Source organism: Triticum dicoccoides, chromosome 3B (genome assembly GCF_002162155.2).
Source record: "Triticum dicoccoides isolate Atlit2015 ecotype Zavitan chromosome 3B, WEW_v2.0, whole genome shotgun sequence".
Taxonomy (NCBI): domain Eukaryota; kingdom Viridiplantae; phylum Streptophyta; class Magnoliopsida; order Poales; family Poaceae; genus Triticum; species Triticum dicoccoides.
Window position 1 is genome coordinate 155,153,835 of NC_041385.1, and position 20,784 is coordinate 155,174,618.

The following is a 20,784-nucleotide window of genomic DNA, read 5'->3' on the forward strand; positions in this document are numbered from 1 at the left end:
CACGGCGTGGTGACCTAACTTGGCACGTTCTTATCTCACCTCCTGCCACGCCGTCGACCTTAACATTTTGGTAACCAATCATGATATACTGCTAGTCACCATCAATCGACTCACTTACGACAACTAAGGATGAGCTTACCTTCTTATTGAGCCCTTTCTTTGTCATCCATATCATGGAGTGATCTTGTCATGCCATCATGATGGCATCCCCGAGGCTGCAGAAGGCACCCAATCTTCCTCGCAGGAAGGAGACTAGACTCTGCCTCACCTTCAAGTGGAGTTCGGCCTATCCTTCACTGCTAGGCGCCGGACCACTTCATCATTGTCTGTCGTGATCTTGTCTGGTGCTTGGGTTGTCGCTGCCCTCGCGATCGAGAATGTAACTACCCGTTGTCCTTACCAACTAGTCAAGCTCCTCATCAACGCTCCTACTCGCCTCCATGTCGATCATGAGACATGCTTGCTTGGCGAGTGCAGCCGCTTTCCTCCAGCCCCTCAACAGCGACAACAACGCTTGTGGACTTCAGTTGTTGTTCATCTTACCGTGCATGATCTGGAGGCTCTGTGACTGATCCCGGCATGGCTACCGTTGTTTTGGGGTTGCTACAACCTCTCCTTACAATACAGGTGGAGACTCTACGCGTTGAGTTACGGGCTGTGTTTGTCTCTCGTTTGGGCAAGGTTGTTCAGCCGCTTTGTGACATGGTGGCTGCTATCCAGGACTGGACAACTTGGGTCGCATGCCTTTTGGAGCAGTTGGACGACTTCGATAGCAAGTTTGTTCTCCCTCAGTGTTCTTGGCTCCCTCCACTGCTCCCTCCCCTTCCTAGTGCGAGCACGAGGAATCTGCACATCTTCTTGTTGCGGGTGCTAAGGATATCAGCAAGGTAAGTGTTAGCGGTGGCACCTCTGAGTTACTAGCTACGATGGCAGTGGTGGAGCTTGAGCAAAATTTAAGAGGGGGTCATGACTCAAGGGAAACAAATTAGTAGGTTAGGAGGGGCTAATCACTTGTTGAAAAAATAATTGGGCCTAAAAGCTAGCATGCACTTCACTGAATGCCAAAATTAAAGGGGGGGCATGGCCCCCCTTGGTCTACACTAAGCTCCGCCAGTGTACGCTGGCACAGTCTGAGGATGTGTATCATGCTTTGCATCTTGTCTTGGCTGAGATGATGATTCAAGGTGTGGAGGAGCAAGTTATGGTAGATTGTGTCTTCAAGCAATGGCATGGAGCTGACACAAGCGGCTTTGCTTGTTAGATTAGTTGGAGAGGTTTGACAACGTCAGGTGACCCTCACAGCATGATGACTTCTGAGTCCAATGAGTCGCTTGATGACATTTGCGAGCCGCAATGCCAGACATCATCAACCTTGTTGGATGATTTCTTGAGCAGCTTCAGTCCCATTACACTGTGCCACGCTCCTTGCTCGATGCACCGGTTCATGCACAAATTAAAGTGGACTCTAATTGTGCCTAAAGGCGTAGTGGACGTGTGGATAAGGAAAACAAAAACTACAACGTCCCGGCTTCCAAGGGCACTGAATTTAAGTGGGCTGAAGCTTTCAGAGATTTTCTTAAAGGCGCGACATCCAAGAAGGGAGGATGTGCAAGAGAAAATGAAATTTTACCTATAGATGTACAAGAAGCCACTCATGCATATGATGATCCAGCCAATTTGTTTCTTGGTAGAGGTAAATGCTTGATCAAGTTCTTCATAAGGTTAAGCGCAAGTACACATATGGTTGCAAGCATTGTCTTGAGGTCGGGAGCTTCATTTGGTTAGGTGTGCGGTGTTTCTGACGGTGTTGGGCCTAGGCATACTTGTATCCGGCTCGGATGATGCGCCTTGATTGCTTGTCAGCTTTGTGTTGGTTTCATCGTTTTTTCTTAATTAACTGTTCCTTTATGTAGTTTGTAGGCCTGGCTTCCTTCATTAACGAGACAAATTATGCTTCTTCTAAATGCAAGGTGGGAGCTCCCCGCCCTCCGGCGAGGTTCTGAAAAAAAATTGCACCATGGTACAAGATTTTTCTTAAGTTGAGAAAATAAATCGAAGGCAGTAGTACTTTGTTAACCTTTCTTCCTCATCCCTTTCCCCTCACAAATTTCCACACCCTCTGCTGCTTTGTTCTCCTACCGGAGCAGCACAAATGGCCCCATACCCTAAATAAAAGCGAACATTCGATAGGAAGTTATATTTGATGCATCAGTACACACAGGCCGAGCACGGTGGTACATATTCCTTGTATTTCATCAGTACAGCAAACACAAATTTTTCGTACTAAGCCACACACAGACTTATTAGGTCACCACACACATCATTACCAGCTGAAAGGAAAGCTACATAGTGTCACACACCATGCGTCGCCCTTATTTAGGTAGTATACGGAGAGCATGGTTAATGATCAACTAAGGCATGATATGGAGGCGCGCACGTACGCACGTACGCGCTGCCACGCGCGCCACTTCACCTGATCCACTTACTGCCGTGCTTGCCGCCGTTGTACTTGCCGCCGTGGTACTTGCCGCCGTGGTGGTGCCCGCCGCCATGCCCGGTGTGGTACGATCCCATGTGACCTGCACCCACGTATGCGCACGTTTTATGTGTCCCGTACGTCTCAGACTTTGATTCATGCATGATGAAGGTGCAAAGACATAAAAGTTAGTTACCCTGGTGCGCCCCGTGAGAAGGGTAGGCCGCCGGCGCGTAGCCGTGCGCCTGGTAGCCCCCGTGCGGAGGGTAGGCGCCGGCAGCGGGAGGGTACCCGAGCTGCGCGTGGCCGCCGCCGTATCCGTGCTGCTGCCCGTGTCCGCCGTACCCGTGCCCGTGTCCCTGCTGCACATGCCCGCCGCCATACCCATGCTCGTAGCCGCCGTGTCCGTGCTGCGCATGTCCGCCGTAACCGTGCTCGTAGCTCTGTCCATGCCCGCCGTATCCCTGCTGGTAGCCCTGTACATGGCCGCCGCCGTAGCCGTGCCCCTGGCCGTATGATGACCCGTAGCCGTGGCCTTTGCCGCCGCCGACGAGGCTGGACACGAAGCCCTTCACGCCGCCGTTGGGGCTGCCGTGCATGTCGTGGCCTCCACCCATGCTTGAAAACTACCAGCAAAAGGTAAACTCATTAACGATCAGCCCTTGGTACTTTGTCAGCTCCAGTTATAATCACAATGAACAGTAAGCACAACCAGAATCCACAAATTCAAGACGATAATGCCTTTGGAAGTAAAAGCGCGGCGAAAATTTATTGACGAGCTGCAGGCTTGTAAAAGCGCGGCGAAAAATTATAAGAGATCACTCGTGATCACTTACGAGGATTAGCAGCACACACGCTAAGATGATGCTAAAAGGCAAGACGGCTCGATGCCTTGTGTTTGATCTTAGCTCGAGCTCGGTGCTGCCGAAAACTGTGTGGCCTGCGTCCCCTTTTATAATCGATCGCAGTGGCTTTCGACGTGTAACCACGCGCTTTTGGCCGAGCGCGGAATCTGCACTAGGCCTTGCATCTGCGCGGGCACTAGGTTGATGATCAGGTTCGATTCGTATGCTCTCTTCCAATATTGATAGGTTGGATTCCTTTTTTACTATATTTGACGATTAAAATGGGTGCAGTGTCACTGCCAGATCTGGCCGTGCGTGTTACACCTGATTCCGTACGTGCTTTTTGGTTCTCGCATTTGTCTTCCACTCAAGTTCTTTTTTTGTTTGTAAAAGAGGAAACATTGTCTCCCACTCACACCAAAATTCTATGTCAGGTTTCATTTCTTCCTTTAATTTCCTTTCGAGTCCTTATCAGTCACTACCTTATTTTCAAAAAATTATGTGCGTCTCTCTCCGAGCTCTATGGAGGCCCCAACATACATAGCATAGCAACCCCCATCCAGCGCTTTGTCTCAATCTGCGAACAGTAGTAACAATAGATGGGAGAAAAATGTTGAGATTCGTCAGACCGATCTGCAGTGGCACGAGCATCAATTCCAAAGAAGTCTGTCAGACTCTGACTCCTGCCCGTTTTGCTCGGAAACTGAATCAACTTCTCACATGCTATTACACTGCCCAACGGTCTTCGAGGCCTGGACGGTTGTCCACTCCCTAAACATTGATCCTGCTGATTGCGCAACCATCCATGAACAACGAAATCCATAGCTTACATGCAAGATCTGCAACACTATAATCATAAAAGGAGGAACGCCAAAATTTTCAAGAACGAGGTGTAATCATTGGGAACTGTTCTCCGTCATGCAGCCCAAGAAATCTTCTTTCAGTTTTGCTAAGTCTCGCTCGACTGAGATTTCATTATGTCTCAGTCGATGCTATCTTCCTTTGATTTGGCATGGAGATTCATACAAAAAATTATTTTCAGTTTTTCTTCTTCTTACATACTATATCACTTGACCGAGACTTGGTTAACACTCAGTCGACTGAGACCTAGCAACACACATCTTCTTTTGGTCAAGCAGATGTGCTAATGAGGCCCCGAAACAAACTCTGGTTGACTAGGGGATTATGTTGTCCAGCCTAGATGTAGCTTAGTTCCTAGCGTTTTATTTTTCCCTTTCCCCCTTTCGCCTTCTTTGTAAATACTCTGTAAAACAAAATTCAATAAAATGAGTTCAGGCTGGCCTTGCCCACCGAAGTTCCCTAACAAAAAAGTCATCCATCCGCTTGCCGATGCTGGAGGCGGCAAGAATACTCACCGTCAACCTGGGAAGTCACCCCGGCCTCCTTAAGGGCGAGATCCACCTGCCTTCACCAAAATCACAACAAGAATACTCACCAAGAGAGAAAACAATGTCTCCCACTCACACCAAAATTCCATGTCAGGTTTTATTTCTTCCTTTAATTTCCTTTCGAGTCCTTATCAATCACCACCTTATTTTCAAACAACTTTGCACATCTCTCTCCGGGCTCCCTATAAGCCCCAACATCCGTAGCATAGCAATTCCCCCTCAAGCGCTTTATCTCGACCTGCGAATAGTAGTAACAATAGATGGGATGAAACTGTCGAGATTCGTCAGATCGATATGCAGTGGCAGGAGCAATGAGGGTGAAGCGACCCATCCACTTGCCGATGTTGGAGGCAACAAGAATACTCAACGTCAACCTGGGAAGTCACCCTCATCAATAATCACAACAAGAATCCTCAGGTATGTCAAATCTACAACATTGTTGGCCATTACACGACAAAGTGACCGCAAACTTTCTGTCAATGTTGCAACAAGAATGGATCTCTGTTATTTGCACTGATTTTTTACAATGAAAATGCACGTCTGTCGTGTGTGTTTTCCAGTCTAGAGGTCAGGGATTCTACTATGTTCATGATTACAATACTGTTAAGCAAATCAAAGACCGGTCTAGTAGCATAGCCATTACTATTACTAAGGGATCTGCTACTGGTAGAGAGGTAGAACATGAATTGTGTACTTATGTTGGGGCTGGTTGGTGTTGTGTTGCTCGGCTGATTGGTCCTAATCAGTATGTTATGAGATTTCCTAATGTTAGAGAGGTGGAAATGACTTTATACGTTGAACATATGACACTTAAATCGCGTGGTGCTATTGTGAGATTGTCTCCGTGGTCGGATGTTGTTGGCTCTGAAGGTGTTCTCGAAGTTGCTTCAGTTAAAGTGAGCAAAATTCCTCTTGTTAAATATGTGAAAGAAATGTGTCATTTGTTGGTGGTCTGGTTGGGCTCAAACCGGAACTGCTAGAGGAACGAATTTTCAATAGCATAATTTGTACATTGTCATTCCTCTATGTGAGTCAAAATTGGCTGCAGGAACATTAATGAGCTCCCTATTGTTGCTTAAGGGTGCTAGGAGGTCATTTTTTTACAAGTTTCAATATGAAATTGAGGAAGTCCTGGTGAGTAACCCTACTTGTCGATTTGTTGTTGTTTCTGTTGACATAGACATAGTTGAAAATCTGAATCGTACTCCTAAACGTAGAAGCCAGGATAATGTTCTGGGGCAAATAATTCCGAGTCCCTTGGTAGTAACAGAGTTGGGCACTCTGATGAGCATGGGGAAAAACTTGTCCAATAATGGCTTCCGTTGATAAATAAGTGTCTGAATCTTCAAAAAAAGTGAAGTGGATAGTGCTCTTGTGATTGAGAACCTGGCTCGCGACGGGGCAATGGAAGAAGTTACTCAGGTGGTGTGAACTCTAGCAAGTGGATTGTCCCACATAACACTCTTACTATCGTGGCTCATGTTCCTGCTGCACATGGTTGCTCTACATAATAAGATATGTAGATGAATTATTTTTGAAAATGATAAATCCTGAACATTTGGGATTTGACCATGACAAATCGAAAGTTTTTTATGACAATTTTTGAGACGCAGGGATGACAAGTTTAGTTTGCATGCACGACAATTTTCTGGCAAAAATGCATTATCCATGGAGTTAACATGCTTTCCAACTAAAATTGTCGTCCTCGTGTCACTAAAATTTCCATCGAAAGTTTTAGATTTGCCATGGTGAAGTCCCGAATGTTCAGGCGTTATCGTGGTTCATTAGTTTCCTAGAAGTCATTCTAGATATTATGCAAAGGTTGGTACTAACTCTACTCAGATGTTGGAGGTGGTGGGTGAGGTGGACCATATCCTGAAGGTCTCCAACGAGTACATGGTATAATCTCATTCTTCTGATTGTACTAATGAGGTTATTCCTATCACACCTTTGTCTCTTGAGGTCAAATTGAGATTTAGACAACACATTGCTCGGACCCAACAGAAAAATGAGGAAGTTAGAGTTGTTAACCTTACCAGGAAAAGGAATCTGGAAGGTAAGTCCCCTTTAGTGAATAATAATTTGTTTCATTATTTGTCTAATCAAGAGATGATGTGTAGAGTGGCTAAAATGGTTGTGTCCCTGACAATGATTTGCTTGCATTGATGTGTTGAAAATATTACATGTTAGAGGAAATTTGTGTGAAAAAACTTGCAATACTCATGTTCAACCTACTAGTAATGACTTGTTTGGGTAAAAAAACTCCTACATATTTGAGTTGGTTGGATAGTAATTATTTTGAGGAAGCTTCTTTGAAACAACTAGGTATAAAAAGAAGAAAATTCCAGAAAAGGTTGATGGTATGTTTTCTAGGCATGTGACTAGAGGCCAAAGAACAATATCATAGTATTGTATCCCTATGAATGGTGGTAACTCTGCACACCCCCTTGGCAGAGTTACTAATAACCCACTAGTATAGGGGATCACAACAACTTTCGAGGGTAGAGTATTCAACCCAAATTTATTGATGCGACACAAGGGGAGCCAAAGAATATTTGCAAGTATTAGCAACTGACTTGTCAATTCAACCACACCTGGAGATAAATTATTTGCAGGAAAGTGATCAGTAGCAAAGTAGCATGATAGTTTTGATAGTAGTAGCAACAAGAATAGTAACAGTAACAGTGATAGCAATGATTTTGTAGCAAGTGCAATAATGACAGTAGCAGTAGTAACTTAGCAGAAACAATATAAGAGATATTTGTAGGCATTGGATCGGTGATTTCGTTGAATGATATTCATCATATAACAGTCATAACCTAGGGCGATACGGCACTAGCTCCAGTTCATAAATATAATGTAGGCATGTATTCTGTAAATAGTCATATGTGGTTATGGAAAGAACTTGCATGACATCTTTTGTCCTACCCTCCCGTGGCAGCGGGGTCCATAAAGAAACTAAGGGATATTAAGGCCTCCTTTTAATAGAGAACCGGAACAAAACGTTAACACATAGTGGATACATGAACTCCTCAAACTACGGTCATCATCGGGAAGTGTCTCGACTTCTGTCACTCCGGGGTTGCCGGATCACAACACGTAGTAGGTGACTATAACTTGCAAGATCGGATCTAGAACATAGATATAATGGTGATAACATAAAGGATTCAGATCTGAAATCATGGCACCCGGGCCCAAAGTGATAAGCATTAAGCATGGCAAAGTCGTAGCAACATCAATCTCAGAACATAATGGATACTAGGGATCAAGCTCTAACAAAACTAACTCGATTACATGATGAATCTCATCCAACTCCCTCACCGACCAGCGAGCCTACGAAGGAATTACTCACTCCGGGCGAGGAGCATGATGGAATTGGCGATGGAGAAGGGTTGGTGATGACAAAGATCGAATATCCCCCTCTCCGGAGCCTCAAACGGACTCTGATGAGCATGTGCCCGCTTCAGTGATGTACCACAAGATAGAGGGACGGCCATGATAGTTGTCATCCTACTTCTATCGGATTTGAGTTGAAGACCCTAAAGTTTTTGTTTTGTTACGAACAAGTCCATGACATTTTGAATCGAACACCCTAAAGCTTTCGTTTTGTTACAAACAAGGCCAAAATTTTGCCAAGTCGAAAGAATTTTCACTAGAAATTTCGGTAGCATAACACGTTGCAAAGAATCACATGCAGCACGACATTACTGTTTCTTATTTCACACGAACGGGAAACAAAGCATGTCTTTACAACAACTCCACCACATGCTGGCTCCCATCTCCTAAAACTACTATCCACAACTTGAGCTTCGAGACCACATCAGCAAGGAGCGATCATCTACAAAAAGAAAAACGAAACACATGTAGAACCGACCATTTTAACAATCGGCAACTTCAGGGACTCAAAACAACTTAATGGCAGCTGCCGACCACCGCAAAAGCGCTCTCCAGGGACTCATAGCTGCTAACCAGAAGGGATGATCTACACGCGCCAGCTGAAATGTGATATTTACACCTTAACAATGACTTGTAGCTGCTGACCAGAAGAAGATGGCACCACTGCCATGGAAGCGGAAGCCGAGCTTGTAGATAACCTCAAGGAATCAACCATAGATTTCTGGAGGTTACATAACCTGTAAAAAGGATGAAGCAAAATTAGAAGAAATGTCACATAGAACTCCATATAATACTTGCACTTGCATATAGAGATTTACACCCCGCACTATCACCAGCACGTCCACCAAAAACAGAACATGGGCATCATGCATGTCGTGAGCATGTACAAAGGGATAAGCAACTCAGACAACAACACATAAACTTATTCTTGACAAGTCAGAACTTGAACCTAAATCAGAATTGATGGTGCCACATGTAAATACTAACAAAAACTAAGCTACTATTCTAGTACAATCTATGCTCTGCATGGTAGCAATCTCATAAAACCTAAATACATAACCCACAACCAAAGACCAAACATGCTGCTATCCCATATTTAATACTACCAAACACTAGCATACAATTTCTCTCATTATTTAATTATACAAAATATATTGTAATCCCTCCGTCCCAAAATAAGTGTCTCAACTTTGTACTGCCTCTAGTACAAAGTTGTACTAAACTTGAGACAGTTATTTTGGGACGGAGGGAGTATTCAGCAAGACTAAGCAAAAATGGTAGCAATTCTCAAACTCAGGCTTAAATGGAGATGATAACCATGCTATCTAGTTAACATGAGCATCATCATATTGACTCCAGGAGCATGAGAGAGCAGACGAACAACACAATCATGAACTGCAATTGTATAACTTTTTTGTTCAGGAAACTTGGTGAGTGGCTTACCCCTCCGCTGGCGGGCGCAATGGACATGGTGGCGGCAGCCTTCATGAACCATGAGAGAAATTATACATGAAGCCCAAGAACTTGCTCTACTGCACACATCAAACCAAAAGTTAGAAAAAAACCTTTGAGTTAAGCATCCACCAGTGGCGGGGAAGGGCAGATAAACAATATAGATACCTTCTCCTGGAGCTTGTTGGGTTGATGATTTGGAGGCGCTGCTGCACCTAGTCGGTGGTGGCTGCACCTCAGATTCTCAAACAACTCCCTCCAGGAATATGTTCTCCTACAGTAGAGAGGAAGCAGCATGAAGTTCACAAAAAGAGAAGCAAAGGCATGATTGACTATCACGAACAGAGCAACAAGTTATTTGAATGTATCCAACTCTGCGAACAGACACAAACAAACCTATATGGGCAAAAATCACAATAATCAGTTGATCTTTTTTGTCCAAACAAAAGGCATCAGCAAGCACGATGCGACCTTCTCAAGTTGTCTTAACTTTTTTAACACGAAAGCATGGCAGTAAACAAACGATAAGTCGATATCATTGTAATTTATCAAAAGAAATTTGCAAACTAATTAGCTTATTCTGCTGTCAAGTTACTGAAGATGTGTGTAATTGCATTTCCAAACCGTAGCCAGAGGGATATTGTCCAAAGAACTAGCTATGGACAGGGGTGCGTGGAAGCTTGCTATCCAGAGCCATGAGTTGGCCGCGAGATCTTATGGGTTTCACCTCTAGCCTACCCCAACTTGTTTGGGACTAAAGGCTTTGTTGTTGTTGTTGTATAACTAGATAACAAAAATTAAGAGCATCATTTACCAATCCAAATTTAGGCCAAACTGAAAACCTAAGTAGTCATGGCACCAACCAAGGCCATAACCCAGAGCTATACAACATAGTCGGCGCTCAATGACTAAGCAAAAACAGTAGCAATTCTCAAATTCTGGCATAAATAGAGATGATAACCATGCTATCCAGTTAACATGAGAATCATATTGAGTCCAGGAGTATAAAAAAATTCATTCAGAACCTGGTAAGTGACTTACCCCTCCACTGGAAAGTGCACTGGATGCGATGGCGGCAACCTTCATGGCCCATTAGAGCGATTCTACATGAGGTTTGTTGGGGCCAAAGACTTGGAGGCGCTGCTGCACCTGATCGGTGGTGGTTGCACCTCAAGTTCTTGAACAACTCCCTCCAGGGGTATCTTCTCCTATAGCAGAGACAGAACATCATGAAGTTGAGAAATAGAGCAACATAGGAAGGATTGACTATTTGAAGATAAGTAAACAAACTTGGAGCACATGTTCACATGCCTAAATATTGTGGTCCACAAGCTAAGCTCACATAAATTATTTTTTAAACAAGAAGTTGTTTATTGGCAAGGCGGTTTAATTCGCACACACTAGGAGAAAAACTCTAGTACAAGGCTGCAATACTATATGTAAGATCACACAAATATCCGTGATTTCGGTACCCCCGCAGAAAAACGGTAATAAACCCAAGAAAGTGCCAACATATGCATCAGGTTCCACATAAGTTTGAAACAAGCAACGTGTCACTCGCTGCCACTCTCACAGAACAATAGTAACAAATTATAAGAAACCACTCGTGATCACTTACGAGGATTAGCAGCACACACGCTAAGATGATGCTGCAAGACAAGACGACTCGATGCCTTGCGTTTGATCTTAGCTCGGCGCTACCAAAAACTGTGTGGCCTGCGTCCCCTTTTATAATCGACCGCATTCGCTTTTCACGTGTAACCAAGCGCTTGGGCCGAGCACGGAATCCGCACTACGCACGCGTGCACTGCCAGGCCTTGCAGCTGCGGGCACTAGGTTGATGATCAGGTTTGATTCGTATGCTCTCTTCCAATATTGATAGGTTGGATTCCTTTTTTACTATATTTGATGATTCAAATGGGTGCAGTGTCACTGCCAGATCTGGCCATGCGTGTTGCACCTGATTCCGTATGTGCTTTTTGGTTCTCAGATTTGTCTTCCACTCAAGTTCTTTTTTTGTAAGAGAGGAAACATTGTCTCCCACTCACACCAAAATTCTATGTCAGGTTTCATTTCTTCCTTTAATTTCCTTTCGAGTCCTTATCAGTCACCGCCTTATTTTCAAATAACTATGTGCGTCTCTCTCCAGGCTCTTTGGAGGCCCCAACATCCATAGCATAGCAAGCCCCCTCCAACGCTTTGTCCCAATCTGCAAATAGTAGTAACAATAGATGGGAGAAAAATGTTGGGATTCGTCAGATCGATCTGCAGTGGCAGGTGCATCGAATCCGAAGAAGTCTGTCAGACTCTAACTCCTGCCCGTTCTGCTCAGAAACTGAATCAACTTCTCACGTGCTATTATACTGCCCAACGGTCTCCAAGGCCTGGATGGTTGTTGACTCCCTAAACATTGATCCTGCTGATTGCGCAACCATCCATGAACAACAAAATCCATAGCTATGCAAGATCTGCAACACTGTAATCATGGCTATTCTCTCGAGTATCTACAAAAGAAGGAACACCAAAATTTTCAAGAACAAGGTGGAATCATCGGGAACTGTTCTCCGTCATGCTTCCCAAGAAATCTTCTTTTAGTTTTGCTAAGTCTCAGTCGACTGAGATTTCATTATGTCTCAATCGATGCTATCTTCCTTTGATTTTGCATGGAGATTCATACAAAAAATTATTTTCACTTTTTCTTCTTCTTACATACTATATCACTTGACTAAGACTTGGTTAACTCTCAGTCGACTGAGACCTATTAACACCCATCTTCTTTCGGTCAAGCAGATGTGCTCATGAGGCCCGGAAACAAACTCTGATTGACTAGGGAATTATGTTGTCCCACCTATTTTTCTCTTACCCTTTCGCCTTCTTTCTAAATACTCTGTAAAACAAAATTCAATAAAATGAGTTCAGGCTGGCCTTGCCCGCCGAAGTTCCCTAACAAAAAAGTCATCCATCCGCTTGCTGATGCTGGAGGCGGCAAGAATACTCACCGTCAACCTAGGAAGTCACCCCAGCCTCCTTAAGGGTGAGATCCACCTGCCAGAACCAACAATCACAGCAAGAATACTCGCCAAGAGAGAAAACATTGTCTCCCACTCACATCAAAATTCCATGCTAGGTTTTATTTCTTCCTTTAATTTCCTTTCGAGTCCTTATCAATCACCACCTTATTTTCAAACAACTTTGCACATCTCTCTCCGGGCTCCCTGGAAGCCCCAACATTTGTAGCATAGCAATTCCCCCTCAAGTGCTTTATCTCGATCTGTGAATAGTAGTAACAATAGATGGGAGGAAACTGTCGGGATTTGTCAGATCGATATGGAGTGGCAGGAGAAGTGAGGGTGAAGCGACCCATCCACTTGCCGATGTTGGAGGTGGCAAGAATACTCACCGTCAACCTGGGAAGTCACCCTTACCAACAATCACAACAAGAATCCTTAGGTGTGTCAAATCTACATCATTGTTGGCCATTACACGACAAAGTGACCGCAAGCTTTCTGTCAATGTTGCGACAAGAATGGATCTCTGTTATTTGCACTGATTTTTTACAATGGAAATGCACGTTTGTCGTGTGTGTTTTCCAGTCTAGAGGTCAGAGATTCTACTATATTCATGATTACAGTATTGTTAAGCAAATCAAAGACCAGTCTAGTAGCACAGCCATTACTATTACCGAGGGATCTGCTACTGGTAGAGAGGTAGAACATGAATTTTGTACTTATGTTGGGGCTGGTTGGTGTTGTGCTACTCGGGTGTTTGGTCCTAGTTAGTATGTTATGAGATTTCTAATGTTAGAGAGGTGGGAAAGGCTTTATACATTGAACATATGACACTTAAATCACGTGGTGCTATTGAAGGAACTATGCCCTAGAGGCAATAATAAAGTTATTATTTATATCCTTATTTCATGATAAATGTTTATTATTCATGCTAGAATTGTATTAACCAGAAACTTAGTACATGTGTGAATACATAGACAAAACATATTGTCCCTAGTATGCCTCTACTTGACTAGCTTGTTAATCAAAGATGGTTATGTTTCCTAACCATGGACATGTGTTGTCATTTGATGAATGAGATCACATTATTAGGAGAATTATGTGATGGACATGACCATCCGTTAGCTTAGCATTATGATCGTTACAGTTTCATTGCTACTGCTTTCTTCATGACTTATACATGTTCCTCAGACTATGAGATTATGCAACTCCCGAATACCGGAGGAACACCTTGTGTAAGGGCATATTTATCCCTTAGTAGTTTTGGTGATTGATGACAATGCTTTTGTGGACTAATCGTGTGCATTGAGCATTTCAGATATATAATGTCTAAACACAAGACGATGGTGCCCCTCAAAGACTATTGAAGACGGAGTTTCTCTACGTTTCTTTTTGGTGGATTTGAGTCGTAGGAAAGCTATACTATTAAGAGGGGTCCGCGTTGGAAAGGTTTGGGTGTAATCTCACGTACATGTCTGTTCCTTTTTGCACCACCTTTCCTTTGGCTCTTTGGAGCATCCTCCGTCTCTCTGTGTCTCTGCAAAATGAAGGATTCCTATTATTGCTGAACTGAGACAGGCGGTAGTACTGCTCTCCAGAGCGGTACTACCGCTGGCCCTTGCGGTAGAACCGGTCTCCTGCACGGTAGTACCGTAGGTGCTCACGGTAGTACCACTCCTTGGGAATGGTAGTACCGTGGCCTCAGACCAAGCGCAGTTGCTCAAGCGGTAGTAGGCGCGGATGTCATTTTTTACATCCGCGCCATACGCGGTAGTACCGTTCCTTGGGTGCGGTAATACTGTGAGCTCTGGCCAGGCATAGCAGCATGAGCGGAAGTAGGGGCGGATGTAATTTTTTACATCCGCGCCCTACACGGTAGTACCGCTCCAGGCTTGCGGTAGTACCGTGTCGGATTTTTGCATAGATCTAAACTCAGTGGAAGTAGTCTCGGATGTAATTTTTATGTTCGAGTCTTCTTAGCCTAGACTATTCTTGCCTTGTGGTAGTACCACACCAGTGGTTCTACCGCTCCCTGTCTTAGCACATCAGGACTAGTATTGGCCCCTGCCATGCCAGCGGTAGTACCGCAGCCCGGCGCGGTAGTACCTCAGGCCTGTGCGGTAGTACCGCTTGTGTGATGCGGTAGTACCGCGTGTCGCAGGCTGAGTTGGTGGATAACGGTTGGAATTTGTCCCTTCGCTATAAAAGGGGTGTCTTCTTCTCCGAGTTGACCACCTCTTTAATCTCTAAGCTCCATTTTCACCCGATCTGTCTCCCTAGCCAATCAAACTTGTTGATTCTCTAGGATTGGTTGAGAAGGCCTTAATCTACACTTCCACCAAGAGAAATTTGATTCCCCACACTAATCCCTTGCAGATCTTGTTACTCTTGGGTGTTTGAGCACCCTAGACGGTTGAGGTCACTGCAGAGCCATAGTACATTGTGGTGAAGCTTCATGGTGTCGTTGGGAGCCTCCAATTAAGTTGTGGAGATTGCCCCAACCTTGTTTGTAAAGGTTCGGTCACCTCCTCCAAGGGCACCAATAGTGGAATCGCGGCATCTTGCACTGTGTGAGGGCGTGAGGAGAATACGGTGGCCCTAGTGGCTTCTTAGGGAGCATTGTGCCTCCACACCGCTCCAAAGGAGACGTACTTCCCCTCAAAGGGAAGGAACTTCGGTAACACATCCTCATCTCCATAGGTTCCACTCTTGGTTATTTGATACTTTTCCAAACAGTTTTGCCCTTATTTTGGACTCTAACTTGCATGATTTGAATGAAACTAACCCGGACCGACGTTGTTTTCAGCAGAACTGCCATGGTGTTATTTTTGTGGAGAAAACAAAAGTTCTTGGAATGACCTGAAAATCCACGGAGATTACTTTTGGAAAATGTAAAAAATAATGGCTAAAGAATCAAGGCCAAGGGGCCCACACCCTGTCCACGAGGGTGGGGGCGCGCCCCCCTACCTCGTGGGCCCCCTGGTGCTCCAGCGACCTCAACTCCAACTCTATATATTTGCTTTCGCAGAGAGAAAAAATCAGAGAGAAAGTTTCATCGCGTATTATGATACGGAGCCGCCGCCAAGCCCTAATCTCTCTCGGGAGGGCTGATTTGGAGTCCGTTCGGGGCTCCGGAGAGGGGGATTCGTTGTCGTCGTCATCATCAACCATCCTCCAGCACCAATTTCATGATGCTCACCGCCGTGCATGAGTAATTCCATCGTAGGCTTGCTGGACGGTGATGGGTTGGATGAGATTTACCATGTAATCAAGTTAGTTTTGTTAGGGTTTGATCCCTGGTATCCACTATGTTCTGAGATTGATGTTTCTATGACTTTGATATGCTTAATGCTTGTCACTAGGGCCCGAGTGCCATGATTTCAGATCTGAACCTATTATGTTTTCATGAATATATGTGAGTTCTTGATTCTATCTTGCAAGTCTATAGTCACCTATTATGTGTTATGATCCGACAACCCCGAAGTGACAATAATCGGGATACTTCTCGGTGATGACCGCAGTTTGAGGAGTTCATGTATTCACTAAGTGCTAATGCTTTGGTCCGGTACTCTATTAAAAGGAGGCCTTAATATCCCTTAGTTTCCATTAGGACCCCGCTGCCACGGGAGGGTAGGACAAAAGATGTCATGCAAGTTCTTTTCTATAAGCACGTATGACTATATTTGGAACACATGCCTATATTACATTGTTGAATTGGAGCTAGTTCTGTGTCACCCTATGTTATAACTATTACACGAGGAATCGCATCCGGCATAATTATCCATCACTGATCCAATGCCTATGAGCTTTTCACATATTGTGCTTTGCTTATTTACTTTTCCGTTGCTACTGTTACAGTCACTACAAAACTGCTATCGTTACTTTTATCACTGTTACCATTACTATCATACTACTTTGCTACTAAATACTTTGCTGTAGATACTAAGTTATCCAGGTGTGGTTGAATTGACAACTCAACTGCTAATACTTGAAAATATTCTTTGGCTCCCCTTGTGTCGAATCAATAAATTTGGGTTGAATACTCTACCCTCGAAAATTGTTGCGATCCCCTATACTTGTGGGTTATCAAGACTATTTTCTGGCGCCGTTGCCGGGGAATATAGCTCTATTCTTTGAGTCACTTGGGATTTATATCTGCTGATCACTATGAGGAACTTGAAAGACGAAAGAACTAAGATTTTTCCCTCAACTACGAGGGGAGGTAAGGAACTGCCATCTAGCTCTGCACTAGATTCTCCTTCTGTTTAGAGTAAGCTTGCGACACCTAAACCTGCTACTGCTTTGAATCCTGATATGTCGCATGTTATTGATGATGCCATTTCTGCTATACATGATACTTATGATGAAACTACTTCTATGCTTGATACTACTGTGCCATTAGGTGAATATCTTGATGAACAACCTGCTAGGGTTAGAGAGAATGAAATTATTGAAGATGATATTATTGAAGATAGTGATGATCAAGGTTCTCCCCCTAAGTATGAATTGCATGTTGTTCCAGAGGGTTATGTTATGGATGAAGAAACTGCTAGAGATCTTCTTGCTTGCAATGATAGATCTGATCTTAAGAAGTTATTAGCTAAACTTAAACAGAAATCTCTAAATGCTAGAATGAAATATGACCCTCCTTTTGCTACTTCACCTATCTTTGTTACTGATAAGGATTATGAATTCTCTGTTGATCCTGAGATAATTAGTTTGGTTGAATCTGATCCTTTTTATGGCTATGAATCTTAAACTGTTGTGGCCCATCTTACTAAATTAAATGATATAGCTACCCTGTTTACTAATGATGAGAAATCCCACTATTATTATATCCTTAAGATATTTTCGTTCTTATTAAAGGGTGATGCTAAAACTTGGTTTAATTCTCTTGATCCTGGTTGTGTGCGTAGTCCCCAGGATATGATTTATTACTTCTCTGCTAAATATTTCCCTGCTCATAAGAAACAAGCTGCCTTGAGGGAAATATATAATTTTGTGCAAATCGAAGAAGAGAGTCTCCCACAAGCTTGGGGAGGCTTCTTTGATTACTTAATGCTTTGCCTGATCATCCTCTTAAGAAAAATGAAATATTTGATATATTTTATAATGGACTAACCGATGCTTCCAAGGACCACTTGGATAGTTGTGCTGGTTGTGTTTTTAGGGAAAGAACAGTCGACCAAGCTGAATTATTATTGAATAATATGTTGACTAATGAAAATAATTGGACTCTTCCTGAGCCAATTCCTGAGGCAATTCCTAAGCCAATTGAGCCAAATCCTGAGCCTATTCCTAAACCAACTCCGAAGAAGAGGGGTGTTCTATTTCTCAGTCCTGAAGATATGCAAGAGGCAAAGAAATCTATGAAAGAAAAAGGTATTAAAGCTGAAGATGTTAAGAATTTACCTCCTATTGAATAAATACATGGTCTTGATAACCCAACACAGGTAGTGAAGGTAAATTCTCTCTATAGATATGATAAAGTTGAAATCCCGTCTACTAAATTTCCTAGCCAATGTTTAGATGAATTTGATGACTTTATGGCTAGACAAGAAAGTTTTAGTGCTTTTGTTGGTAGAGAATTAAAGAGTAATGCTCACATGATTGGACGCTTGAGTGATTATATGGTTGGAGTTAAAGGTGAACTTAAACTCATTAGTAAATATGCTTCTATGGTTACCACTCAAGCAGAGCAAGTACTTAAAGCTCAAAGTGATTTGCTCGATGAATTAAATAATAAACGTGATTTTGCTGTTAGAGTGGCTACTAGAACTGGTAGAATGACTCAGGAACCTTTGTATCCTGAAGGCCACCCTAAGAGAATTGAGCAAGATTCTCAGAGAAATAATTTAGATGCACCTAGTCCTTCTAGAAAGAAGAAAAATAAAAATGATAGGACTTTGCATGCTTCTAGTGAACCTGTTGTAGACACACCTGAGAATCCTAATGATATTTCTATTTCTGATGCTAAAACACAATCTCGTGATGAACATGAACCTAGTGATAATGTTAATTATAATGTTCATGTTGATGCTCAACCTAGCAATAATAATGATGTAGAGATTGGACCTGCTGTTGATCTTGATAACCCACAATCAAAGAATCAACGTTATGATAAGAGAGGCTTTGTTGCTAGGAAGCACGGCAAAGAAAGAGAACCATGGGTTCAGAAACCCATGCCCTTTCCTCTTAAGCCATCCAAGAAAAAGGATGATGAGGATTTTGAGCGCTTTGCTGAAATGATTAGACCTATCTTCTTACGTATGCGCTTAACTGATATGCTTAAAGTAAATCCTTATGCTAAATACATGAAAGATATTATTACAAATAAAAGAAAGATACCGGAAGCTGAAATTTCCACCATGCTTGCTAATTATACTTTTAAAGGTGGAATACCAAAGAAACTAGGAGATCCAGGGGTACCAACTATACCATGCTCCATTAAAAGAAACTATGTTAAAACTGCTTTATGTGATCTTGGAGCCGGTGTTAGTGTTATGCCTCTCTCTTTATATCATAGACTTGAATTGAATAAGTTGACACCTACTGAAATATCTTTGCAAATGGCCGATAAATCAACTGCTATAACTGTCGGCATTTGTGAGGATGTGCCTGTTGTGGTTCCAAATGTCACTATCTTAACGGACTTTGTTATTCTTGATATTTATGAGGACGATAGTATGTCGATTATCCTTGGTAGACCCTTTTTGAATACTGCAGGGACTATTATTGATTGCAACAAAGGTAATGTCACTTTTCATATTAATGGTAATGAGCATACAGTACACTTTCCGAGGAAACAACCTCAAGTTCATAGTATCAATTCTATTGGAAAAATTCCAACTATCATTATTGGAGGTTTTGAATTTACTCTTCCTACTGTTAAGAAGAAATATGATATTCTTATTATTGGGGATGTGCATATCCCCGTTGATATAACCTAGTGTTATTCGAAATTTCTCCGGTTCCATGTTATTCAGAATGAGTTTGTTAACAAGACTTGATCAACCTTGTTAGTGGATTCCTTTTGATGAGCATGAGATGGATGAAACTAGAAGGCACAACCTTCTGTACCCTCCTTTTACTTTCTGTTATTTAGAATAAATAAAGCAAAACTAGTATTAACTGTCTGTTTTTTGAATTATCCATGCAATAAAGAAAATATCCTGAAAATAAAGTTCTCCAAATGCCCTGCAAATTTAGTATGAATTTTTATGGAATATTTGAGGATTTTAGGCATTGAGAACACAGCAGGTGGGGCAAGCACCTGGCCACGAGGGTCCAGGGCGCGCCCACTCTTACTCGGCATGCCCCCTACCTCGTGTGCCCATGGTGGCCCCTCCACTTATTCCTGCACCCACACACTCCATCTTCCTCCCAAAAAAATTCCCATCCAGCTCAACCACGAGTTCTAGCTCACTTTGCTGCGATTTTCGATTTCCATGCTCAAAGCTCCATTCACAAAACTGCTTTGGGAGATTGTTCTTTGGTATGTGACTCCTCCAATGGTCAAATTAGTTTTTGTTCTAGTGCTTTAGTCATTGCAAATTTTTGCTGCCTAGGTGACCCTGTTATTGAGCTTGCATGTCAAATTTATGAGGTCCCAAGTAATTCTAATGCATGATATAGGCTCTAGGCACTTATGGGAGTAGTTGATATCAATCTTGTTGAGTTTGATTGACTTTTATTTTGAGTTACTAAAAATTTCAGAAAATTTTCAGAGGAAGAAATATGTCTAGGAAAATATACCAAGGTGGTTCTTCAAGAAAGCAAGCACCCAGGCACGCAATGCGTGAGCAAGACGATGAACCACCAAGGGAAGCTGATGTGCAGCCTTATGAATGGCCGTCAGAAGAGTTTATGGTCAATGCAGGCATCAAGGATGAATTTGATGCATATGTGCGTAATGCCGATCTTGAGGACTTCATGCATGATAAGTGTCCTCAGTACTATTATTTAAATGATTCATTCGTGAGAAGGTTTAAATTTACATCTTCGCGTAATTCCCAAAATGTCCTGTTTGATATTTATGATTAATCATATACCATGGACCTAGAAGATTTTACACTGCTTGCAAACTCCCGCAGTGCGACAATGTTAATGAACCCCGTAAATCTGAATATAAAGACTTTCTTGCTAGTATCACAGTGGGAGAATCTAGAGATATAGCACAAGCTACCATAGGGAGCATT

General features: G+C 42.9%; 1 protein-coding gene across 3 annotated transcripts; it reads right to left on the reverse strand.

Moving 5' to 3' along the window:
- Positions 1–2,182: 2,182 nt before the first annotated feature.
- LOC119275301 (cold and drought-regulated protein CORA-like) lies at positions 2,183–11,271 on the reverse strand. Of its 3 annotated transcripts, none has more exons than XM_037556122.1 (3): positions 11,197–11,271; positions 2,673–3,102; positions 2,183–2,579 (listed from the first exon to the last, which is right to left on the reverse strand). In XM_037556122.1, the coding sequence occupies exons 2-3, from the start codon at positions 3,091–3,093 to the stop codon at positions 2,470–2,472; spliced, it is 531 nt and encodes a 176-aa protein (XP_037412019.1). In that variant the 5' UTR covers positions 3,094–3,102; positions 11,197–11,271; the 3' UTR covers positions 2,183–2,469. The 3 variants fall into 3 exon arrangements, with proteins under 3 accessions (XP_037412019.1, XP_037412018.1, XP_037412020.1); XM_037556121.1 differs by lacking the exon at positions 11,197–11,271 and adding an exon at positions 3,313–3,396; XM_037556123.1 differs by lacking the exon at positions 11,197–11,271 and adding an exon at positions 3,189–3,306.
- Positions 11,272–20,784: the final 9,513 nt, after the last annotated feature.